We start from the raw sequence: 25,563 nt of genomic DNA on the forward strand, positions 1-25,563 counted from the left end.
TGGGTGCGCTGGCTGTGTCCCTGCAAGGGGTGCGGGGGGGGGGGGTGGGGGGGTGTAGGACGCTATGTGCCCTGTGCGGGGCTGCTAGGGTGCCTGCATCCCCCAGGGGGTTGGTACCCACGGGGGATGTCCCTGAGATGGCGCACGGCTGCGTGAGCGCCACTGGGGAGACTAGGGGGGGCCGCTGCGGGGTGCCTGTGCCCCTGCAGCGAGTGCGCTTTATACGAGGGGCAGGCACGCGTGTGCGGGGGGCGCGGGGGGGGTGCGCCCAGCCCCCGCCCCGCCCGGGCTGCTGCCCACGCCGTGCCCCGAGGGGGCGGACCGGGAGGCGGGGCGGGGCGGGGCGGCCGCTGCCCCCCGGCCCACGCGGGGCCCCGCTTGCCACTCGCCCGGTGGCGACGGCGGCGGCCGTAGCCGGGCGGGCCGGGGCCGGGAGCGGGAGCGGAGCCGAGCCGAGCCGAGCCGAGCCCCGCCGCCGCCGCGGGAGGCTGGTGAGCGGGGAGCGGGGCCGGGGGCGGGCGCCGCGCCGCCGCCTCCCGGGACAAAGCCGGGCTGGGAGGGACCCCGCCGCCGCCGCCGCTCGGGGCCGGGGCGGGGCTGCCGGGGGTCCGGGGCTGCGGGGACCGTGCCGGCGGGGCCCTGCCGGTGCCCACCGAGCAGGCGGCGGGGGAGGTGAAGCCGGTCCCGGGCACGCACCGGTCCAGCCGCCAGACCCGGGAGCCCCGGCGGGCCTTGCCCGGTAAACTTTTGCCGGTGCCGGGGGCCGCCCGGCGCCCCGGCGGGGCCGCCAGCAGCCAGAGCTGCCCGCTTGGGGTTTCTCTTTGCGCCGGAGCATCCCGGTGCCGCGTCCTAGCGCCTCCGTCCTAGATAACAGGTAGCGGTCATATGGGGCCCTTGCCGGTGCCCCGGGAGGCGCGGGGGCTCCGGGGGTGCCTCAGACCCAGCCTCCGGCTTTCGGCTTGCCTGGGAGGGGGGCGCCGAGCCCGGCCGGTGCCGCGTGGGTTGGGGCGGGCTGGGGGCCGTGGGCCCCCGGGTCCGGGCGGCGAGAAACAACGGCTGGTTTAGCTGCAGAAAGGGAAATCCCGGTCTTTAAAAGGCAATTGGCAGCGCCGATCATTCAAGCAGAAGTGAAGATTTTTTTCTGGCTCCCGTCCCTGCTTTCCTCCCTTTGATTTTTCTTTTTTCTTTGCTGGCTCTCATCAGGACACTTGTTCAACTTTGGGTGACGGTGGACACTGCTTGCTAGATCTGAAAGGAAACAAAGCAACAGTGCTAGAATATTTTTTTAAAAGATGTTTTCCTTGCAAATAATGTTAATCTTGTTGGAGGTGCTGGGGTACAACCAAGAGTGATTTGCTGTCCTTTGGTTAATTTGGACTCTGCAAAGTCCATGGAAAAATCTGTCTAAAGCAGCCTCTTCCCTAAAAAGAGAGAGATGTGCACTGATCTGATTTGTGAATCCCACTGATACTCCCCTTTTTTCTGCTCTTTCATGAAACAGATTCTATTTTGTCAGTTTGCCAGACAGAAGGAGTCTGCAGATACTAATGCTTTAGCCGATCAAAGCCTCCCTTCCCAAAGGTGGCCCTTGAATTTCAGGTGATGTCTGTGGGTCAGTGGTGCTTCCCCCGCTTCGCTTTGTGCTACCCAAAGCTCTTCCTAGTAGTCTTTCTTTTCACCATGCAGTAGGGTGGCTGTTGGAGAGGATGGCCAGGGCATCTCGGAGCCCAGAGGCGAGAGGCTTTACTGAAGCACAGGCTGGTTTAGAGGCACATGCAGGTGCAAAGGTGTCCGTGGCTATGGTGGTGTTGCAGTGTGCCTGTGTGGAGGAAGCGCTAAAGGATCAGGCTGGTAAATTGTGTTCTTGTGCAGTCAGGGTTGGGTGTAAAAGTGCCTGTTCACTCAGAGACCCTTGGGGAAGGAGCCTCAGCTTGCTTTGCCTTTGATTTGGGGTTAGCTGGCCAGGAGATGATGATCTAAAGTTGGTTAGGTGGGGAAGGACTCTGTGGAGCAACGTGGGGGACTTGTGTGCCCTGCCTGACACCCGTAGCAGCCAGCTGCAATTTTCCTGATCTAGTTCCATTTTCTGATCTTCTTGTCCCTAATCCACTAAGCTTTGTGGGAGTCCTCGTCTGAAGTATCTCCAAAGTTGTTAGCTCCAGGTAGCTACTGGCTGAGTGCAATCAGACCTGGCCTTGCAGAAAGGGGGAGCACAGGAATGCAGGAATGTCTTGTTCCTGGGGCATTTCTTCCTGGGGAAGGAAGATGGGAAGAGATCCTTCTCTGTGAGTAATCCAAGAGCAAAACATTTCTCCCCTTGCAGACAATGAATTGTTTCAGTGAGCTGACACTGTTATTTGTGGCTCCTGGCAAACCAGGTAAGAGCTTTCTGCCAGGCACTTGCTCAAATCAGTGCCAGCCCCAGCCTTGCTGATTGCCTTTCTCTGTTGCACTGGGTGGGAGAGAAGTCTTTGTGTACCATGACAATAATCACAGTGCTGCCTCTGGGTGAAGGAAGGTTGTTGCCAGTCCCCTTGGTTACACAGTGGCTGATTCTGGTCCTTGTATCTCCAGGCCTTTTTACTTTCCAGAGAGAGGATGCCACTTTGGAGAAGGAATTTTTCCTGCCTGGCTCTGCTTGTGGGGCTGTGAACAGCTATTTCCAAGACCTCTTTCTTTTACCCTTGATCTAAACCTTGCATGAGGCTGGTTATACATGCTTGTTAAACAGGGAATTAAATCACATAGGAATGCTGCTTGCTTGATGTCTTCTCTATTACAGAGCTATGCTTAGAAGTTGAGGCTTTTTAAGTGATTGTGTGGGCTTTAGCTAAGCTGTGAAAAAAGCCTTGTAAACAATAAGCCTTTGTGATGAAGGCAGAGTAAGTGTAATTATCACCTGTCCTATTAAAAATCTTCCCATTTTTGGGCATAACCAAACTAATCAGACAGTGTTGTGCTTTTTCAGATAACTAGGTGATCTTTAAGAGCAGCTCTGGGAAGCAAACGCAAAATGAGCAGCGGACAACAGTGTAGAAGACGCAGAGGGCTCTCGGTCTGAGACACGAGGATTTGAAGATGTCTGCGTGCAGTGACTTTGTGGAACACGTTTGGAAGCCTGGCTCCTGCAAAAACTGCTTCAACCCAAAGAGCTCCCATCAGCTGCAAACACCCCCAGACGTGGGAGCTTGTGGCGTGCTCCCGAATGGAGTTAGGACCAGACCTGAGAGCCCCGCGTTGGAAGACGAAGGTGTAAATACCTCCCCCTTCTCAAAGCCAACAATTGCTGTGAAGCCAACTATGATAAACTCGGATGTCTCTGACGCGTGGGCGGATGAGAATATGAATGCAGATCTGTCACAGGTAATGATTAATCCAGTCAAAGCATGACTTCCCGTTACTTACCTCTCTTTGGGAGTGCTAGGAATATCTGTTAAAACAATTTCCTTCCCTTTGTTTTAACTCCTGGTCATGACTCAGGTTTTTAAGCCTTATATTGGCTTTTCAAAGTATCTTTGGCTGAAGCTGAATGAGATGTTGCTTACAAGGCATGTGCGAAGGAGCCTAAAAATTCATTGTTTTGTTTAGGAACTTCCGAATTTTAAATGAGGATGCAGGTTAAAGTTATTTTGCTGGGAAGATATACTGGAAAGAAATCCTTTCTGGTTGCAGTCAGTGCTAAGTGGATCCATGGTCTTTGTGGGTGAGGAAGAAAGTGCCCTACCTTCCTAGCCCAGCTCCTCAGGGTCCCAACCTTTGCCAGAGCAGCAGTGGCCTCTGGGTGTAGCACTGCTGCCTGCCTGTGAACTGGCAAGCCCCGGTGGTGTGAGTTGCTATCGAGATGGGTGGTTCACTCCTCTCCCTGACAGGTTGATATCAGCACAGCCCCAGTGATGCAGAGTGAAGCCTGGGCTGCTGTCACCCTGCCTGTGGCGTAGGGGTGCTGGTATCTCCCACCCTTGCCCCAGAGGAGAGTCAGGGCACACCGGCTCTGTTCTTAGCCTCCTGTTGCTCTCCCTCGCTTCTCCCCTGGGGATAAAGGGCACAGGAGTGCAGGCTGCCATCGTCAGTGGGGTTTGGTCTGTGCACGCAGATTTGGCCCGAGGCTGAGTTTTATGCTATGGGAATGGCTTCTGCCACTCTGGTGCTGGGGTTCACTTCACAGGCACGCGTTACCCTCTGCCTCTCCCTCTCCTCCTCTCCTTTGGCAAGCAGGATGGATCTCCCTCAGATGAAGATATTTTGGATACATTTCCCTGCCTGCTCCTCAGACCCTGCTGCTGAGTGTAGCCAAGCTGCTATCCCAGGATAACCTGTGGTAGTCCATGTCTGTGCTCCAGAGTGTGCGACTCAGGAGCAGCAGTGTGAAATGAAATGAAAATAAGCAGAGGGAGGTACAAATATTCCTTCCCTCTCTGAATCTTTAATTGCACGGTGATTCACAGACACATGACAGGTTGGACACGTTTCTGGCAGCGAACCCACAGAAAGAGAAAGGAGAATGCCTTATTTCATTTCATTGCTATTGTTGGTAATGCAAGGATTGCAAATGGTACAGGAAATAGGACAAGTGTAATTTAAGTATAAAAGGTTTGTGGTAGTTATTGGTGGGGTGAACACAGAGCAAAAAAGACTATGAATGCCAGAGGACTTCTCTGTGGAGCTGGGTTTTTTCCTTTTTTTTTTTCTTCTTTTTTTTTTCTTTCTTTTTTATATATGTATTTTTTAAAATATTTCTCTTTCATCTTGCATATACACATCCTGACAGCACACTTGTCTCTTTGGCCCATGCAGGTCAGCTGGGGCATGGTTTCTGGCAAACACCTCCTTCTGAAATCAGGAGAAGCACAGCGGATCTGCCTCGACAATTTTGGCAATGGTGGTGTGAGAAAGCCCTTTCTTCACAACCTGCCGAGTGACTGCTTGTCTTGCTGTCCTCCTAGCTACTCCATGGTGGGCCTGCGCAGCCTGGAGAGTCGAGTGGAGAGAAATGTCTCCATCCACAGCCTGGTGCTTGTGGGTGAGCTGGGCAAGCAGGAGGACAGAGCCAAAGACAAGTTTGCCCTGCAGCATCAGGCTCCCTGCCCTAATCCATCTGCCCTAGTGGACAGAAGCACTGCAAACTCCAGCAGAAACTCTTCTTCCCAAGCCAGAGCAGGAGCAGCGCTCCCCTCAGAGGGCGACTGCGGATGCCTCGCCTCCAGCTTCGAAAGTGAAGGGGGTGAGTACTGTTCAATCACGGACTGCCGCAGAGAGTGCCTGGTCTCATGGGAGCCGCGTTGTACGGAGGGGAACGGTGCCCGGTGCGAGAAGGAGAGCCCTGCTCCCTGCGGATGGAGGCAGCGGGATGCTCCTGAGATTCCCAGACCAAGTGGCAGGGCGGTCAAGTTTGTCGAAGAGGAGTGCAGAGCTGTGAACGTGGCCTTCTGCATCACGAAAGACCAGGGTGATCCTCTCCCCTACGCCCTGTGTTCAGAGAAGAAAAAGCTGGCTCTCCGTGCCGAGCCTGCCACCCTCCCTGAGAGCACAGGGAGCAGCAAGGCGGCTGCCTTTGCTTTGTCCCGGGAGGACGAGGACCCACCTCTCCCTGGGGAGCCCTCTGTCACTGGAGGCCCCCGACCTGAGGGTTCAAGCACTCCTCAGCACGCTCTGGTGGAGCCGCAGCGCCCTCGCCTCACTGAGCCAGCCCGTGGTGATCCCATCTATGCCGAGAGCACCAAGAGGAAGAAGGCACAGCTGAAGGCTGTCGGTGGACAGGCAAAAGCAGAGAAGCTGGCCCGTGGCATGGTCAAGGAGCAAGCTGATGGGACATGGAGGGATGGCAGCTGGGCTTTGGGTGGTGAGAAGGAATACCAGGACTCCACGGGCCAGGTGGCAGCAAAGATAACTATCATGACCGCGCACACAGAGGATGATCACAAGACAATATTCCTCAGCAGCCCTGACTCGGCAGTGGGAGTACAGTGGCCATGCATCAGCCCCACTTCCTACCCTGATTTTGGGACTTCGCCAGCTGCCATTGAGGCTGGAGAGATTTTTCAAGCATCTGGAAGTGAAAACAGCCCAAGATTTCATCTGGCCGCTCCTCCCAAGACCTCAGTTACTGAGAGTCCAGCCATTCCCCCAAAGATGTCCAAAAACAGCCAGCTGGGCAGCGAGGGGAGCCGTGTGCCCCCAGTGAGCTTCCATGTGGCAAGGGTTGGTGATGACAACAGCCACAATGGAGCTGGCGTTCAGCTGCTGCTGAGGAGCAATACTGATACAGGTGCTTTTGGGGCATCCCCTTCTCCATGCACTCAGGTCAATGGGGTCTCTGTGGAGGAGCCCAGCAGAGGCCTGGCAGGCTCGTCCTATGACAGGAGGCAGAAATACTACACCCCAACATGGACCAAGCAGTGCCGGATAGAGGAGGAGGAGGAGGAGCAGGAGGAGCAGGAGCTCTTAACCCACCCATGGGCAGTGGGAGCTGAGAATGGAAGAGCCAGTACCAACCTTGTGGATGAAGGACCGATGCTGGAGAGCCAGACTGGGATCAGCAAATCATTGTCCTTCTCCTTTGATTTCCCTAAAGACAAGAGCAATGGCATGGAATTTGCACCACCACCACCACCGCCGCCGAAAAAGCAGTCCAGGTACAGCCCTGTGAGTGTGTGCATGGCGATCTGTTAACTGTTTGCAACTGGGATGTTTGCTGCAGGGATTGATTGACTAGGAGGTGCTTTGTGTTCTTTTTTTCTTCCTTTTCTGTTCAAAGGTGGGCTTCCAGGAGCATGGGTGAAAAGCTACTTACTTTTTTACTCTGAAAAGCTGTCAGATCTTTGCAACTCCTGGTTTGAATTCTGTGTGTACTTGCAAAAGCCCTTCAGGGCTGCAAGGGACAGCCTTGGGTCCCAATATTCAAGTGAGAACAAGGTCCATGCCCGGGATGGCTGGTGTTTCCTAGGCCAAATTCATTGTGTCTCGGCACAGTTTCTTTATGTTGAATAGGATGGAAAATCTGGGGTTGTGAGCTCCTCTTGCAGGTGGAACTGGGCAACTTCTTTTGGTCCTAATAGCAAGGGCCTCTGAAATCCTCATTTTCAGTTTGGCTCTAATGTCTTTTTACTTTTGAGGTTAACTCTTTAAGCTGCAGTTTCCCATGGAGGACTTCTTGATTGCAAGCAGGTAACTGGAGCTTGCCTAACGTGCTCATGATGTGTGGCAGTTGCCTAGCTTCAGGCAGCCTTCCCCTTGCCACACTCCTGGAAGTCAGGTTTGCAGGCAGGGTGACAGCAGGTCCTACAAAACATGTGAATGAGGAGAGCTGTCCATCTGGGAAGGAAGTAGCTCTGCTAGGCAATTAAAAAACTAGGCTTCAGATACTTTGTGTGCATTCAGTATCTGCAGCTGTGCGTATCAGAAAAAAAAAACAAACAAAGGAAGGGGAAAAAAAGGGAAATTGAAAGAAGAAGAATTTATTTCCTTGCAATGCAAGTAATGGATTAGGTTGTCTGGTCATAGTGGGGAGGGATACTTTCACACTCTGTGGGTGTCCTGTATTTGCTTTATTGCACGTGTCAGGTTTGTTACCTGGAATTGTGCAATGCGCAACAGATTTTACTCCAGAACCTTGATTTAAAAGTTGAAAGAAGGTATGGCTGTTCAGAGGAGAACTTGCTTTTGGGGTCCATGGTCAAGCTTATGCATAGGTATCAGTGGCCTCCAGGTTGAGACTGTGGTTGAGTTGGCCCATCCTCTGTTTTGTTCTTGCACTGAATTTTCAATGTTTTTAGGGTTGGCTAGCCCAGGGAACTAGTGTTTTAAATTGACCAAGTGGTCAAATTAGGTTTCTCAAGGAAAGGGAAGAGATGAACAAGCAGCTTTAGTTCTCCTTAATGCTGGGCTTCCCACTGTGATGCTGCATGCCTGCTGGAGTCAGAGGAAAGAAAAGGTCCCCGAGCAAGTGAGCACACAGAAGAGATTTATTGCCTTTCAAATCAAAGAGGACACTAAGATGTGGTTTAGTTTTCGCCCTGTGAACTTTCTTTCATGGCTGCTGCCACTTGGTGTCTCCTGTCAGCCTGTGCCTTGGGGTTGTATTTGCCACATGAGGTGCTGTGTGGTTGAGGCCCAGCAGAGCTGTGATGATACGATGCTGTCGAGCAGTGATCATTTAGGAAATGCCAAGTTGCGTGCTGAAAGTCCTCTAGGACTTGATTCCTTCCCCTACAGGGCCGAGCCAGAAGGGTGGTGGCACTTAAACTCAGCAACATATATCCCAGCAGCATCTTCCACTTGCAGTGCTAGGTTCTCCTTCCACTCATGGAGGAGCAGCCATGAAGAGCCCTTTCTTTGTACTGGAAGCAAGGATGCTTCCCTGGCAGTGCTCAGAGTCTACTTTCTGCTTTCATGAGGGCTGGGAGTGGAGGCAGGGGCCTCCTTGATGTGTCAAGGTGCCTCCTTAGCTGGGTGACTTGGGCCAGCTGTGCTCCAAGCCAGAAGTGTGCCCTGCTGTTGCCTTCCATGTGGAGTTATCATCCATCCTGAGAAGTGTGGAGCATTTTATGTTCCTTGAAGGGGCTCTTTCATGCTCCTGGTATGGTTGGGCTGTGCCAACTGTAACGGAGGCTTCTCTGAGTCAACCTGAAAGCATCTGTGTGCTAGAAAGCCTGTGTGAAAGAGGGCAGGGAAACTGAGGTCAGGGAACACATGGCATCTGTGACCAGCATCTCTGGCAGAGCCATAAACCCTGACAGGTGGTTGAAGTAGGCGCTGGCATTGCCTACAGCCACAGGGGGTAAAAGCAGTGGGTTGAGCTACGCGTATGTGTCTCCTAAACACCTTGATGCCTGCAGCTGAGCCTTGGAGCGCCTTACTTAAGGAGCCCTCCCTCTGGCTACCAAACCCCTGCACAGTCGGCCAGAGGAGCAATTTGATCAGATGGTAGGTTTCGCAAGCCATGCAAACCCAGCTGGTTGCTTGGTTTGTTTGCTTTGAGGGTGCTCTCATTTTTGTTTCAAGTGTGGCTTCTCTGAGCGTGTTGATGCAGGAACCAGGGTGGTGTTACCTGCATGTGGTGGTGGGAGGGAGGGATGGCTACATGCACAACTGGTTAAAATCACTGTAGCAGGATTGTGTTACCTTGGGCAGTCATTGTTTGCAGCTTCAGATCATGACATGATCCTTACCTGGTGCTGGAGGAACATCTCCTCTGGTCTTCCTGGGCTGCAGCCAAATGCCTGAAGAAGGGAGGAGGTCTTGCACACAAAGATGACTGAGAGACATCCATACTGTCCTCGGCCCAGGCAGCCTGTGGGCCTGTGTTTGTCTGCAATGGAAGAACTACCACTGATACTTCTGTTACGCTTATGTAGTCCCTCGCAGAGACAGAGCTCATCAGCCCAAGAGGTTCTCTGGTGGCACAGCTGCAAAGGCTCCTTTGGTGGATGGATATAGATGAAGCCAGCACAGACCAGGTTCTGGCACGGTCTTAGCAAATCAGGGTTCATTTCAGCTGCAGGAAAGGTGTGTAACTATCCTTTTTCCTTCTAGATCTCAAGCTGTAGCAAGATACTTGATTTCATGATGGAAAATGAAGCCTGACTGTTTGACTTTCCTAATTAAATGTAATTGCTTATTTTAAAGAGAACTTCCATGTGTGTTCAAACTAGTTTCAAAGCAGAGAAAGAAAAATGTAGATTTTGTTTTGTTCATCTAGGCTCTAACAATTAAAAGGGGAAAAAGTTCTCACAGCGTGAATTCCTGCCAGGCACTGAGGAAACTCTGGTTTTGCAGTAAGCTGTCTCTTAGGATGGTGGAAGGAGTGATTTTAGGGAGTTTTAAAAGTTGGTGCAAAAAAAGAAAATAATGATTTTGTGCCTGTTTCATCCTACATAAAGCTACTCTGGACCTCTTGTGACATTTTCTTCATACAATCCTTTTTTCCTGCTTGTTTGAAAGATTATAGATGTTTAAGGTATGGTTGGTCTTAAACGGAATGGAAAATTAGTCGAATTACAAGAGGAAAGAGATTGGAAAGGGAAGATAGTTGCTGGTCTTCTTCCAAAAGCCAGGAAGGTAGTTGGCTATGGAAAGGGCTCACCAGGGGAAGCAGGATCCCCTGGGCTTGTATCTGCAGTGACAACTTAAAGGTTCTTTGGTGTGAAATGCTGTAGCATGGCCCTCAGTTTCTTGGCACAAGGGGTGAATCTTTGCTGAAATTTATGTCTGTCTTATGCAGAGGGTCAGGCTAAAAGATTCTAATGGTTCCTTCTAGCCTGCAAAACTTTGATGGTTAATTTATTTCATGTGCCTTTTAAAGGAAGGAAACAGTGATGCTGTTCTGCATCTTGAGCTGTTAGCTCTTGAGCTGTTTTCATCATAATTAATGCCACCTTCAAAAGGCAGCACCATAGATAAGCTCTGAAATTTGCTGAATGGGCTCGCTTGGGGTAACGGCACATCCTGACACCCACCATTGCTGAAAACATTCAGGACAAATGATCTTGAGGTGCGCCAAGATTGCACGTTACAGTGCTGCTGCTGCTGCTTGTTGCCGGAGGGAACAGAAAACAAGAGTGTTATAAAAAATGGCGATGTTGTGAATCAGATCACCAGGAAAAGAGCCAGGTTTGTTCTCGCTGGGGAGGTGGTGCTGGCTGGTGGGGCTCTGCTGGGTGTTTCTTGCCTGGAATCAGTCTGTGATGGAGCAGCACTGCACCTGAGACAGTATATCCCCCTTTTCTTACCATTCCCGAGGCACCCGTTTCTCTTTGGAGCTCAGTGTCAGGGTGTACCCCGGTGACAAAAGCAGACTGGCTACATGGATGGAGCTGCTCTGGCAATTACAAATGCAATTGGATGTCACACGGGTCCCAAATTTTGACCCTCTTCTCCGTGACTGTGTATGGTAGCAGGGACTTGCTGTGTTTGGTCTAGGACAAGGCAGGTTTATTACTGTTAAAACAAAACAAACAAACAAACAAAAGACAAAAACCAACTCTAGGTGAAGTCTATTTAAATACATAATTAATAAGTAAATAAGTAAATAAAGCAAATAAGGGAGAGTATGGCTCAAGCAGGAAAGAGAATCACATTCCAGGTCAGGGAGGGAATACACATTTTGGATTCCCCCTGGTTTTTGTCTGAAACTAATCAGGAATTTCTCATGCTGCTTCTGCCAGTGGATCATTTTTTAAAATGTTGTGATTTATCAGGCAATCTTTTCAGAGAGATTGTTTCCTTTAAAATGAAAGATGTTCACTTTTCTGAGTTTTTTCCTATCTTGCCTCTTGAAGTACAGAGTTGGAAATTGAAATGAGATTTGTTGTCCTCTTCACTACATTGGAGCATGTCCTTGTCACCACATCTGCACCCCATCCAAATTTCTCCTTGCATCTCCAGTCTCCAAACCCTTGTTTCAACTTAACCTGCACCACACAAGACCTTTTGGTACAGGGGGAGAGGTGTAGTCCTCTGGACAGAGCTTAGGAGTGTTTCAAAATTCTCTCTTGCCCTCACCTCGATTTTTGGTTTCTCCACATTTGCCAGGTGGTAGGAGAAGGATAAGTACAAATCCAAGCCTCAAATGTTGTTAGCTCCTGTGTGCTGGTTTTTAACTGCCCTGTGCATCCAGGGGAAGATGCTGGAAGAAACTACAGTGAGGGGACGAGGAAGATGATATTATTCACATTTCATGATAGACAAGCATATGGTACAACAGCGCTTCCTCTTGTGTAGTAATTATGCCCAGCCATGTGTTGTGTTTGATGCTGTAACAGAGTGTGGCTTTTCTCTCTGCCATGCATTTGTTCAAGTATTTTATTTTTGGAGGGACATCCTGCTGACATTATCACTAGACTTCTCCTGGAGTGCAGTTTGGTTTGTGGTGGTTTGTGTGTGTTCTCTGCTCTCGCCTGCTTCCTTCCCCTGTTGCTTGATTTATAAAGCTCAGCATCTCTATTATCTCTTCAAGTCCTGTCATCTGTGCTGAGAGGGAGCGACCCCTCCTGCTGGCACAGCAAAGCTGGGAAACCCCCGTGATGGGGCTGCAGCATGGGTGCTCCTTGTGGTCAGGTCTCTGTGTGGGGGAGAGGTGCCTTCCAGTATCCTCCGCCACTGCCAACAGGCTGCGCGTGTGATGGCTGCTGGAAAGGAGCAAGCGGGAGCCTTGCAGCTCTTGCGTCTGAGTGGCCTCCTCCCACTCTCAAATCCTCCCTGCCCCTTTCATTTTAGAAGGTAATCAGATCCGTGTGACAAATCTCGGGCAGGAAATTCAAGCTGAAGGCATGTCCAGAGTCCAAGGGAATCCCTGGGGCAATATCCCAAGGCACGTGTGTTTGCTGCGGTTAGGGGAGCCATGCTTTGGTGCCAGTCTCCAGTCTTTCCAAGAAGTGCAAGGGGTGCAGCCAGCGATGCTGGAGTCCCGCAGTTGCATCTGGTGGGACCCCAGTCAGTTAAGAAATGTGAAATTAAACACATGGCTACTGCCCGAATATGAATCACAGAAAGACGAAGCATGCAGTGGCTGGAGATGCAACGTGGGACATGGCAAATGATCCCAGTCCCTTTGCAATGTTATAGAACTCCAAACTGTGGTGGGTTTTATTTTTTCTTTTTTTTTTTTTTTTTTTTATTTGGTTTGTTTGTGGTTTTTGGTTTGTTTGTGGTTATTTTGCTTTTTTTTACAGGACTGCTGTTTTCAACTTTGGCTTGTTTTAGGCAGGACTGTGGGAATGGTGTGGAAAGCCATCTGGATGAAATTGTTTAGGATGGGGAAACTGGAGAATAGTGAATGGGAAGGGTTGCCTGAATATGGCAGTATGTTGCATGGAGGATGTTGCGTAATTGAAGTGTATTTAAAGCCACCAGAATAATTTGGAGAGCTGGAAATCCTGTCTTTTTAGGTTATTAGAGTCAGGGAGACCTGACTCTTGTGACCTGTTCTTTATGCACTGGCACATGAAGGAGGCTCTGGTGTGACTCTTGAAGTTGCTGGTTACATTTAAGGTACTGAGCATGGATTTTTGAAATGGAGGCAAATTTAACCACTGCTACATCTTTCAGAAGGGGAGTGGAGCCCACGGATGTTAGCAAGGCTGCAGGAGAGGTCAATCATGAGGATGTCCTCAGGTTTAATATACGTTGATGCTCTTTATTTCCAATATTCTTTGGTGGAAAGGACAAGATGGAGAATAGCCACCTGTGCTCTTGCAGTCACGTGTGGTAAAAAGGAACACTACCAGAGCAAGGGAAATACAGGTTAGCTGTAAATCAGGATCCCATGGCTTGTTGCAGCAACGGGTTGTTCACTACCTCTTGGGGTGGAATTTTACTGAAACGGGAGAGTTTGACCCTAGCAAGTGTTTTCGGTAATGCTTTGGTATAGTGGGCAGTATTTTAATCTGTGCAGGCTGCAGCCTGGACTTTGAGCAGCTCTTAGGAAAAGAGGGATATGTAAAGCGGAGATATTTCCAGGCGGTATTAGCTGGCCTGGCTTTAACATCTGAAACAAGAGCAGGATGTCGTTTAAGCAGCAAACAATTTCTATTTCGGTGTGCCTATTCAGGAACTGCATTTTACATAAGTCACAGCGGTACAGAGAGGAAACGGGGCTCTCTGTACATCTGACTTCACCACGACTTTGGGCTCGGCAGTTGAGCTCGGCAGACGCAGCAGCCAGCACAGTTCTGGCAGACACTGCGTTGCACCCAGGTTGCTTGGAGGAATAGGTGTGGCTGTGCGCAGTGGACCTTGGACCCCGCTGAGCAAAGTCCCATCTCTCTCTCTCTGAGTGCGGGAATGGTAAGGCAGCTCTGCGGATTTGTGTTTAAGTGATGGGAAGGAAACTGAAATGCACCAACTTTTCTTGGGGGGGGAGGGGAGGGGAGGAATGTGTTAGAAAACCTCTCATCTGTGCAAATTGAGACTGGCTCTTTTGCCAAATCTTCTTTTCTTATGGATTCAAACGCTTCCGTGAATCTTGCCAGGTCAGATAGTGAACCCACATGGGTGTGCATCTGCGTGGTTTTTTCCCCTCAAATTACTAAAAGTTTAATGTCTGAGAAAGTTATAGGATAAAGACATATCTTTATATTTTAAAAAAAATTTAAGTCTAGTTGGTTGCTTTCAACAGCATTAATTGTAAGAGAGCTTAAAACCTCAATATGTCTCTCGCACTCTCTCTCTTTTTATTTTTTAACCGTGACTTGTGTGGTGCATTGCGAAGTTTTGTAAATCATCCCCAAGAGGCTTGCTGTGGTGAATTCATCACTGGTGCAAGACCAGTGTCTCTGCTGAGTTATACCTGAGGTGGTTTTTAGAGCCTTATTTTCATCAGTCCCTGAGTATTTTTAGACCGAGGCTGCTCAGGCAAATGAGGAAGTCTGGCAGAAGTTTCTTCCGGGCTTCTCATACACTCTGCTCTCCATGTGGTGGTGTGGACACGAGAGTAAGTGCTTTGTCTGGATGGGGAGCGAAACATTTCTCAAACTTCAAATAAACCGCTTGTGGCATCTGCTGTGCTTGGGGGTTTTGGAAGAGGAGGGACCCTGTGTGCATGAACAGGGTGCCACAAGAAAACCATCCTGCACGTCTTTTGTTTGTCTTTCTCAGCAGCCATTTAGCCGTCTGATTAGGAAACGCCGGATACCTTCCAGCAAGATAGCTGTTGGAAGTCCTTTTTCTTTTTTACAAGTCTGCCACTAACCTTTTTACATTCTTAATCAACAACGTGTTGAATTTTATCAGCTGATTGGGAGTTTTACTTAAAAAATGTGGACTGATAACCTTCGTTTGCTGGCCGATAGTCTGATCTGTACCAAAGCTAGGAGTGTTTGTGCTCTGATGTGCTGCCCGATTTCAACAGTTTCTGCTGTTTTCCAAAGAAGAAAAAATGAAGAAAATGCAGGGGAAATTCTTTATCTTAGTGAAAAGTCCTGCTTGCCTGCAACTGATCACTTAAACTGTGACCTAGCAGGTTATAAGTCCAGTTTATGGTTTATTTCTTTATTTTTTTAGATGGAAGCTGCATGGGAAACTGTAGGTCTTACATTAAAAAGCTGCGTGGTAGGTCCTGAGTTTGGCGGACACTTGTTTTCTGCAGAGGTGCTGCTTCTTTCAGAAAGTGTCAGTTGTTACTGTGATGTACTGAGAAGACAACAGCTGCTAGGGATGGACTCTTCTTCCACTTTTTCCTCTGCCATGAAGGAATTGGGTTCTGACACCCAGCCTTAACTGGCCCTTCTGTAAAATGGGAGGAGTGAGGCCACTCCCTTCCCTTGAGAATTTAGTTTACTGAAGCCAAACACTGGTGGATCCCGGCTTCCCAGTGACGGTGGCGAAGGTGGGATGTAGTCCAGGATCCCATATGTGCTAGGCAAAGGAGGCGCAGACTGGGGTTGGATGCTGTTGGCTCAGTGGTCCTCTCTCTGCTCAAGCACAGCTAGTTTGTCTTGAGGGGCTGGCATGGGGGCTGCAAGTCTATAACCTGCTCAGTGTCAGTGGGATGTGATCCACAGCCGCCAGAGAAAGAAAAAAAAGTGTAAAGGGCTGCACAGAGTCTGTATGGATGTGCAGAGACGAAGATAAGGTTGCTTTCAAATTGAGTCTCTATGCACATTCAGGGTAACTTTTGCCATTTCTCTCCTGACCCTTCTCTTTCACTCTCTCTAGGCACGCTCTGAAAATGAACTCGAATAACACTGAGTTGGAAAGGGTCAGCAACAGCTCTGCTGAGAGCCTCAGCCCACCTTTCAGGAGCGTCCACGTCACCTTCACGGCTGGCTCCAGTGACAGCCTCGACTCAGACACGCAGACCGGCAGTGATGGCAGTAAGTGACCATTGGGTGTGAGGAATGTAGCATTGGACCTGAGGAAGGAGTTAACTCCATCCTGAGTCCCACTGCTGGGGCAGCATCTTCAGAGCAGGGACCATGAGGGTCCTATCACCAAGTGTCCCCAGCAATCCTTCATCTTTCCACTTCTCCTACCCTTCTGCTTCTTGATGTGCTCAGGATGAATGTGGCAGTCAGGCCAACATCAGGGGCTTTTTTCTTTTTCATTTTGCAAGTGCCGAAATCATTCATCCTGTGGCTCTCCTCTTGTCTAGATAAAACCTCCATCTGAAAGCAATTGTCCTTATCTTCTTGTGCTTCATATGTTGCATGAGGTCACAAGTAGCCCTACCATAGAAAGTCCTCCACAGGTTTGAGGGGTCTTGTTCTGGAGGTGGTGTCTCCTTCTCATTGTGTTCCCAGCTATTCTTGAAGGGAAAAAAATCTGCCTGCACTCGTTTAACTGAGATTAAAAAATACTTACTATGAAGTCACTTTTTTCATCAGTGCGTAACTTAGGCATGCACTAACGTGTTCAGCAGCTCAGAAAGTATTTCCTTTGCAAAAGCAACCTTCATGTAGTGGAAGTTCTGTCTCTCCAAGAGCAACAACGTGCAGCAATAAAATTAAGAGCCAGAGCTCTGGAAACTCTATTTTTCCACCACTAACTTGGAGTCTGAGAGTGAGACCATGCCAGGAAATTGTACAGGGGGGAGAAAAACCTCACAGATGTTGGATCTTTACTTGCTGGGCACAGAAGCAATTTGCTGTCAAAAATGTTATGGGACAAGAGGATTTCTCTGCCTCCATTAACAGAAGCAAGTGTTTCAACTCGTCTTGGGAAAGTTGAGTTTTTAAATGAATAACCTGAGAGCAATTTTCTTGCTGATGCAAGCAGGAAGCTATGCAGTCAATCACTGAGTGAGGTGAGCTCAAATTAATTGGCTATGCTGTCAGATGTTAAAATATGAAGTGGGAGGAGCTTTTACGCCCCTGACGTGCAGAAGGACTTTACACTGAAGGTGCAAAGCGCTGTTAGGAAGGTTGTGAAAGGGTTCCATTTGTTACCCTGTGCTTGGGGCAGAGCCCAACAGCACATAAGAAAAAAAAGGTAAGAGCAGTTTGGCATTTGTGGGCTAGTTGTGTGGACTGGTTGCCAAAGCTCCCAGTGCTGACGTTTGTTCCATAAGACTCTGTCAAGTAAATCTTGCCTCTCGAAGCAGGGATTCGGCTGCATGTCCTGGCAGAGGTGTCTCTCAGTTGCTCTTGGGCTGCATGCCAAAGAATTTCTCTTGGCTGTGTCCTCTGTCCAAAGCCCCTTGGACTGGAAGTGGCAAGAGATGCCTTGCTGAACAATCCCTGCCTGTGACTTTTGATGCTGTTTTAATGGAGGGGATGTTTCCCATGGACCAGGCAGGTTATGATGCAGATGTCTGGGTTTTTGTTAAAGCTTGGGGCATGCACCTCTGTTGAGCCATGGGCTCCACAGTTAACTGTGCAGCCGGAGAACAGCTGAAACCGGAGAGTTTGGAGTCAATTGCTCAGTGATCAGGCGTACAATGCAGGCAGACACCTGTGGCATGGCCCAACAGGAGTCAGATAGCTCCGCACCCAGGAACTCGGGCAAGAGAGATGTGTGCTGATTCATATAATTTCCCACAGAGCTGTTTCTGAGCATGGTGTCAGAAAGGGGGTGTGGAAACTGCCTTGCATGGGAAGATTATCTTCTGCAGAAGCCAAAATTACTGCTGCTTATTCCTGGGGGGCGTGTCTCAACGCTGTTGCTTGGGATGGGGTGTTTTGCAGCAGAGGCATACAGGCAGCCTTGGCAGTGAAGGAGACAAATGAAAATTCATGTCATGCTACCAAACTCTAGTGGAGAAGGACAGGGACAGATCATGCCAGCATCCACTCTGGTAGCTGAGAACCAGGGGACCTGCCCTCACTTTGTGCAGTCTCCGGTCAGAGCAGCTAACAGGGATTGCTCTTCTGGCACAGCTGGTATGGCTTTGAGCCTGCACGTGACACGTCAGGGCAGGATGGCAGCTTAGGGATCTGAGCCCCTGCACTTGGAGGTTGTGTGTGAGAGCTGGTGAGTCACTAGGGTTGTGAGCCTGCTGCGGGCTGACATGAAACCATGCCAGGAGCATTCCTGGGGGGCAAGCAGAGGAAGTGCCTGCTGGCAGCTGAACCCTCACTGGCAGCCTTGTGAGGAGGAAGGATGGCTTGCTACCACTCTGCAGCTTTGGAAGGTGGGTTTGAAGAAAGCAATAGATCGTGCTATCTGCTAAGCTTGCTTGGAGCAAAACCCTACCATGCACCTTTCAAGGTCTATGCTTGCGTGCAAGGTGTTGCCAGAGTTCAAGTTTATCAAAAGTCCCGCATGTCATTCAAGTGGCATAGAAAACTCTCTGAAATAATTATGTCTCTTCTTTTAATTTCCCCTGCAGACCCCTCCACTCCATATCTGTTCTGTCTCCAAGACCTGAAATTATTGCTTTTCCTTTCAATGTCAAATATCTTTCCTCCCGCTTTGCCCTCCCCCACCCCACCCCCGCTTTCTTCCATAACATGCAACCTGTCTCCAGTCTGGCCAGGGTAGGAAAACAGCTGCTACAGCTGCCTGAAATGAGACAGCCATCCCAATCCCAGTCCATGTGTGGATGGCACATGGAGCTGCTTGGGGTGTAGTGGTATGTGGTGGGGCCAGGCTGCCCTCTGAGCAAAGAGGCCTAGCAATAGCCTGGGGGACAGGCAGCAGAGGGGAGGCCAGATTTTTTCAGGAGGATAGGAATTGCCAAAATCCCCAGCCTTGCCCAGTGACCCTTACCCGGTGTAAGGCAGAGAGACAGGTTCAATATACTTCTTGGGCTGCTCTGGTCATGCTTGAGCTGCCGGGCTGGAGCTGTTAGTGTGAGTCACTCTCTTGCCATGCCACTGAAGCACTGGGTGGCAGCTCCCCGGTGAAACAGGCTTTGTTTAAGACATTGTCCTCTATTGCCAAGTGCTTCATTCTTACCTCCTCGTGGATGACATCACAGTTTAAATATTTACCATCTACTATCTTTTTACTACTGTCTATGCCATTCATATGGGAGTGGTTTTGGGGGGGAGGGGGGTGGTGGTGGTGGTGGGAAGGGCAGTGCAACACATTTCTTTAAATGGCTGGTGTTTTAGCCTGCTTTGCAAACCTGCTGTGTTAGACTGATTAAATATCTAACCCCTTCAATAAAGCTTTGCTGTCCTGAATAAATGAGGATTGTGTGCTGGGTTCAGACGTAACCTAGCTTACTGCTTTGTTCCCAGCCAGGGTCCTTGGAGAGGTAGCCTGTGGGGGTGGCAGGGACGTGGAGAGGGACCTGTGCTCCCACCCTGCAAGGGCCACTCATTGCATCTTCTTGTGTGTTGCTGTCTTCTAGGGCACTCATCTGAGCCGAACCACTCGCCCCCTCCAGCTGAGAGCCAGGTGTTTCCCCCTGTCCCTTTCCTTCCTGCCTCCGGTGAGGATGGTCCCTCCTCTGCCCCCAGCTGCCCGCCCCCTCTGCCCCAGAAGAAGACAGTGAGCAGAACGGTGTCCTCCCCAGATGGTTTTTTTGGGGGACAGGCGTCTTCAGGCAGAGCAGCCGGTGCTGCCAGCCCCAGGCTGAATGTCAGCCACTCTGAGAGCAATTTCTGCCTCCGAGAGGAACCTCCCTTCATCCAGCTGGCCAGCCTGGGGGGCCATCCCGGTGCCTTCTCCTCCTCTGAGTCCCTGGAGAAAGGCTCCAAAGGAAACAGCTGTTGGGGCTCAGCTACTGGTAAGAGCACAGGGGCTTGCATCCCCAGCAGAAACCTACAGTCCCTTTCCTCCTCACAGCTCAGCGTGTCCAGCCAGGCATCATCGGGCTCTAGCCTCCAGCTCCACAACCTCCTGAGCAACATCGACAGCAAGGAGGGGGTGTATGCCAAGCTGGGGGCCCTCTACGCTGAGTCCCTGCGCCGCCTGGTTGCCAAGTGTGAAGACTGCTTCATGCGGGAGCAGAAGAATGAGCTGCACTTCAGTGAGAACAACTGGTCGCTCTTCAAGCTGACGTGCAACAAGCCCTGCTGTGACTCGGGGGATGCGATATATTACTGTGCCACCTGCTCCAAGGACCCTTCTACTACCTATGCTGTGAAGGTAAGCCCATGCCCAGGAGGTATCCTGGCTTATCTTCGTCTTCCAGTTGGGAGGATGAGGCAAAGAGCTGCAGGGTCCAAGTCTGCGTGGGGGTCCGTAGCAGAGCTGAGACTGAACCTTCGAGCTTCTTTTTCCTTCTTTTTGGTGCATGGATTTGAATGAAAGAGTGGGGAGCAGACTTGGTGGTAGGCCTTTGAGAAGCGCCATCAGCACACAATGACCTGTTTTCTCTGCTTGTTTTTCTCACAAGTTTGGCAAGCAAAATGCCATTTTTCCCCTATTCTTTGCAAAGATTAACTTGAAGAAGTAGTTTTCCTTGTAAGAAATGCTGGTCAGATTCTTATTGCTGCAGACTAGTAGTGTGTGCAACCCAACCAGTTTCTCTCTAAAAAATCTTTCTGTAAATACTATGTACTAACTCAGGTATTTGCCTCTGATGACACAAGCTGATGAAAGGCTGTTCAAAAGACAGCATTTTTGCCTCTGCCTGCCTTTTAAGTGGAAGGTCTGACCCAGAAACCATGTGAGTGCTTATATGATCTTAAACTGCAGGTGTTGTTAAGATATTGCAGGTCTCAGTTAAACAACACAAGGCTGACCTAGCCGTGCTGTGTAAGGTCAGGTCTGAAATATTTCCCTGTAACTCTACAGAATCCATGTTTGAAATGGAAACTTGAGGCACAATAGTTCAGCTCTTTGAAACCTGGATAAGTAAGCTTATCGAACCAGTTCCATGGACATCCCATGGATTTTTGGTTCTTGACCGATGTTACTACTTGAATACAGAGCCTTCAATTTCTATTCTGACTTAACCCTAGGGGCATCTCCTTGCTGCTTACTCTTCAGGTTGTTTTCAAAACCTAAAGTAATTCCCAGAAAAGCACTGTCAGATATGCATTAAGCAAGGGAAAAAAAAAAAAATCTCTGCTGAATCGTTTCCACCATGATGAACCCCAAGGGGACATTTCAGTTAAGTGACAGCTTTAAAGCCAGTTCATATTCTAAAGAAAGTACAGTCAACCCAACAGGGGGGCTGTAAATAACAAGAATGGAGTTAGATGAGATCTTCTACCAATACCCCTAGTCCGGCACACAGAGCTGCAGCTTCTCTTGTGTGGTATACTTAAATCCATCGCAACTTTCCTCCTGACACCTGAGAACTGTGTGGTGAACTGGTGTGCTCCTTTTCAATCTGCTGTTCCCTGTGGCACACACCCCTTTGCTCTTGCCTGCCATGTTAGGTGGCGTTCATAGGCTCAGCTCTATGGCTGTAGTACACGAATTCTTGCCAATGCAGAAACAGCACGTTTCAATCTCTTAACGGGCCTGCACTTGTGTCCCTGTGTGTGATGTGGACTTACTCTGTGCCCTTGGTACACTGCAGAGTGCCTTAACAAAGCTGAAAACACTCCAACAGGGCTGTACTCTGCACCAGTGTAAAGTGAAGTTGTGTATGTGTTTACACATGTACATGTATCCTCCTGCCATGTCCCTGTGTGCCACCTTCCTTTTGGTAACTGAAGTAGAGAGTAATTGTGAAACTTTACAACTGGCTGATCCCTAGCTGCCCCTCCTGGCTTCTGGTACAGATTTGCTGACGTGAAAGAGATCACAGACCTGTAGTGAAAACTGGGGAGCTCAAAATGGTCAGAGGATCTGACCTGAGCCAAGTAGCATGCTGAGGAGCAGGAGCCAGAGGTTGGCTGTGCACAGGCAGACACGGCTACGTATAAAACAGAAGGAGCCAGGGTTACTTGAAATGGCTTTAGAGGAATTAAGCCAAGATATGTTCCACGCCTTGGCTTCTTTCTGCACTTAAAGATATTTGACTAAGCCAGCCCCAGGCTCCTACTTGGAGCTTGCTGCATGGAGGATGCCTCTGGTGCAGCCAAAGTAACGAAGAATGGCTGGCTGGGGAAGATCTCCCTGTCTTTGGTTGCAGTTATTCTTCCAGATACTCCTCTCGTGCAGGAGTTCCTAGGTTTTACACATCTTCCCTATGTGGGCAGGAACAAGCAGGCTTGTTCAGCAGAGGGCTGGAAGGCCTCCTCTGCCTTTGGGGACATTCTGCATCTTCCCGAGTCCCGCTGCATTAACCTGCAGTCTGCCTAGCTCTCAAAAGCTTGTCTTTCCACAAAATAAGCGTGCAGCCACGGTAGGGTATTGTTTAGAAAAGAGAGGACAATAGAGATTTGAAATGCCCTGTCTCCACACTCTCCACAGTATCGTCTCATCTGAGTAAATTACCTGCAAATGCCTAGATTCAAACCCCTGCTAGAAGAATACAAAAGCAGCCCAATTCTCCAGCTCCTCTCTATTCTTGCATTTATTTTCACTCGGAGGCAAAATTGATTTCTTGTCCGATTTTGCACGCATGCTGTGACTGGCAGTGGCACGCTCCAGGGTTTGAAACCTTTCATGCTGAGTTTCAGCCTGTTGCTGATTCCTGTGGGTGAGATAGAAATATATTGCTAAATAAAAGGGGGAAAAAAAAGCAGTGTATAATCAAAACGCCAGAAGGCCCCATAAGCTAATGGATACTCCTATAATAATCTTGGGTTTGAGTTTGTTTAGTTTTTAATGCAGTCATAAAGCTAAAGTACAGAGCAAAATGAAGATAAGTCATGTGGGTTTAAGAGAATCCAGATTACAAAATGCTTTTTTCCCCTCGAATCTGCTGCACCCTCACTTATTTCTAACCCTGTTGTTAGCTCCCACTTTGGTGTTTTTTCCCCATGCTGATGAGTACAGCTGGTTGCTGGTTTCCTTTAGCCATTGATCAGGGGCTTGAGAGTAGTCACTGACACAGGGAAGTGGAGTGGTTGAGGAGGGATGTGAAAGTGGCTCCAGGACTTAGGACCAGATTAGGTGGGAAGAAAATGCTGGAGGTCTCTGTCCACCCCTCTCTCCAAACAGGGCCACCTGCACAGCCACATCATGTCACGTGGGGCCTCATCCAGGCGCATCTTCTGCCACAGGCTTTGCTTTTCCCTCTGCAGAATGTCTTCTGGGCTGCAGGAGGGAATCTTTATGACATCCGTGATGTAAAAGCTGTGTCACTTCTGTTGGCAATGAAACAGAAGTTACTCATGGGAGGACTACCCTCCTCCTTTCCTGCAAATACTGGGCATTGCCTGGCAAAGGAAGCATGCCCAGAAATGCGACCCAAACATGTGGTTGCTAAGGTTGATGTGTTGCAGTACAAGAAAGATCCTCAAGCCATGAGATAGTTTAAAGTACTAAAGGAAACAGTGCGCACCCTGCTCTTACTGAAGTCTTCCTTAGCATCTGCAAATCTCAGCTTAGGAACCCACCTCTGAACTTCCGCTCTCTGCCCTATCTCTGTCACTGACTGATGAGACTTTTCTTTTGGTCTCTCCTTGCAGATTTGTAAAACCCAGGAGTCCAAGGTGGCTGCTTCATACTGCAGCCCTGCAGTGCCAGTCCACTTCAACATCCAGCAGGACTGTGGGCATTTTGTGGCCTCTGTCCCCTCCAGCATGCTGCTGGCCTCAGATGTGGGGAAAAACATGCCTGGGGATGGCCTCCATCCCTCCCACACTGCCAGCGAGCACGACTGCGTGGTGGTCATTACCCGGGAGGTGCCGAGCCAGACCACTGCTGACTTCGTGAGGGACTCGGTGATGTTGCACCAAGCCAAGCCTGAGGTATATGAACGTCGCGTTTGCTTCTTGCTCCTCCAGCTCTGCAATGGCCTGGAGCATCTCAAAGACCACGGCATCATTCATCGTGACCTGTGCCTGGAGAACCTCCTGCTCGTCCCCTATAGGCCCCCCATGAGCTGTGTGAAAGCCAAAGATGACAAACACTTACCCCGTCTCATCATCAGCAATTTTTTGAAAGCCAAACAAAAGCCAGGAACTCCAGACTCCAAACTGAAGAAGAGTCAGGCCCGGCTGGCCCCAGAGATTGTGTCAGCTTCTCAGTACAAGAAGTTTGATGAGTTTCAGACTGGTATTCTCATCTACGAGCTGCTGCACCAGCCCAACCCCTTTGAGGAGAAGGTGCACCTCAGGGAGCAGGAGTACAGCCCTGAGGACCTCCCTGCTTTGCCCAGCCTGTCCATATACTCCCGGGGGCTCCAGCAGCTGGCCCACCTGCTACTGGAAGCGGATCCCATCAAGCGTGTGCGGATCACTGAGGCCAAGCGGATGCTGCAGTGTCTGCTTTGGGGGCCCCGGAAAGACCTCACCGAGCAGCCCCTCAGCCATGAGGAAGCCCTCCGCCGGGTGCTTCAAAACTGGGTGGACATGAAGCGTGCCCTGCTCATGATGAAGTTCGCAGAGAGGGCTGTGGACACAGAGCGGAGCATTGAACTGGAGGACTGGCTGTGCTGCCAGTACTTAGCATCCGCTGAGCCGGCCTCCCTCTCACACACATTAAAACTGCTGCAGCTGCTCTGACCACGGATGCATCTCAGAGGCAGCTGGGGGCTCCTGGTTGCCTTGCAGCTAAAGGTACACAGCCCCTTTATACGTGAGAGGCTTGAATCTCAGCTGCGAATGCACATTCAGCTCACGTTCCACACTCTGATCAGAGTGCACAAGACGTGTTTAGTACTTTCAGCACTGTTAATTTGTGAGCAGGCAAAACTGAGAGCCTACCCCTATTTGGGGGGATTTTTTTTTTTGGTATGGTAAGTGTGTGGACTAATAAACTCCTGCCTGTGTGTGTGCATGTTTCTAATGAACTCGGTGTACTTGAGTTGACTTCTGTGCCTGTGGGACTGTTTGTTGATCCCCACCCCACCCCCCCCAAAGCATCAGAGCCTTTTTGCCTGGGAGCACCACTGCTGTCTAAAGCGGGCAGCAGGGATGAACGGCTCACTGCTTCTCCTCGGGAGCAAAAGCAATTCACGTAATACTCCTTTGCAAGGGAGAACCAGGAGGGGCTTTGAAATGCACATCTTTTGTGGCTTTGGCATCCATTTTGCTTCTCACTTTAAAACCAGAAATTGCTGCTTGTTTCTCTGTATCAGCTGTATTTTCCACTGTGGGCAATTCAATATCAGCTGCCTACTACCTTTGTTAGATACTAATACAGCATGGCTTTCCTGTTTAGTGGTGCAGCCATGCAGGCTGTTGATTGTGAAAGGGAGAGAGCGAGCCCAGGATGCATCTGTTCATGAGGATGATGCTGCATGCTGGGAATTACCCCTTGTAAAGTTAATGAAATGGAAAATCCCCAATTCACCTCCAAGGCCTTGCGGGGGGAAGTCAGGGCGAGGTTGCTTTGCTTTCCCCATCCCTCCAGCTGCCTCCCTTCACCCGGTAATTCACCTGTCCCTTGTGTCTAGCCTTTATTTAACCTCTTTATCAAGAGATGAGCTGGCACGTAAAAGGCCAGGGCCACTGGCCTGTGGTCTGAGAGGGTCTTATTGCTGCTGATGTTTGAATTAGAAATGCAGAGAGCTGGCTGCACTGTGAACATTCTCTTCCAACAGATGCAATGCAAGAGCAGCACGATGAAAGAGGGAGAAGCTGGCCTGGCTCCCCCCAGCCCTTTTCCTTCTATCCAGACATACGGGAGCTATTCAGCTTGATAGGGGGGCTGTGCTGCTGCTCAGAAAAA

The 25,563-nt window shown here is 49.9% G+C and overlaps 1 protein-coding gene across 2 annotated transcripts; it reads left to right on the forward strand.

The window, feature by feature from the left end:
• The first annotated feature begins 340 nt into the window (after window positions 1-340).
• On the forward strand, window positions 341-24,682 carry PRAG1 (PEAK1 related, kinase-activating pseudokinase 1). Of its 2 annotated transcripts, none has more exons than XM_075090917.1 (6): window positions 341-491; window positions 2,969-3,363; window positions 4,795-6,632; window positions 15,652-15,809; window positions 19,232-19,971; window positions 23,358-24,682. In XM_075090917.1, the coding sequence occupies exons 2-6, from the start codon at window positions 3,079-3,081 to the stop codon at window positions 24,393-24,395; spliced, it is 4,059 nt and encodes a 1,352-aa protein (XP_074947018.1). In that variant the 5' UTR covers window positions 341-491; window positions 2,969-3,078; the 3' UTR covers window positions 24,396-24,682. The 2 variants fall into 2 exon arrangements, with proteins under 2 accessions (XP_074947018.1, XP_074947019.1); XM_075090918.1 differs by lacking the exon at window positions 341-491 and adding an exon at window positions 2,267-2,378.
• The last annotated feature ends 881 nt before the right edge of the window (window positions 24,683-25,563 follow it).

This window comes from Phalacrocorax aristotelis, chromosome 4 (genome assembly GCF_949628215.1).
Source record: "Phalacrocorax aristotelis chromosome 4, bGulAri2.1, whole genome shotgun sequence".
NCBI lineage: Eukaryota > Metazoa > Chordata > Aves > Suliformes > Phalacrocoracidae > Phalacrocorax > Phalacrocorax aristotelis.

What these genes read in the sequence shown, in the direction of transcription:
- PRAG1 (XM_075090917.1), top strand. Translation starts at nt 3,079, where the DNA reads ATGTCTGCGTGCAGTGACTTTGTGGAACACGTTTGGAAGCCTGGCTCC. An exon ending in TGAATGCAGATCTGTCACAG is followed by an intron (nt 3,364 to 4,794) that starts GTAATGATTAAT and finishes TGGCCCATGCAG; the next exon opens with GTCAGCTGGGGCATGGTTTC. An exon ending in GCAGACCGGCAGTGATGGCA is followed by an intron (nt 15,810 to 19,231) that starts GTAAGTGACCAT and finishes GCTGTCTTCTAG; the next exon opens with GGCACTCATCTGAGCCGAAC.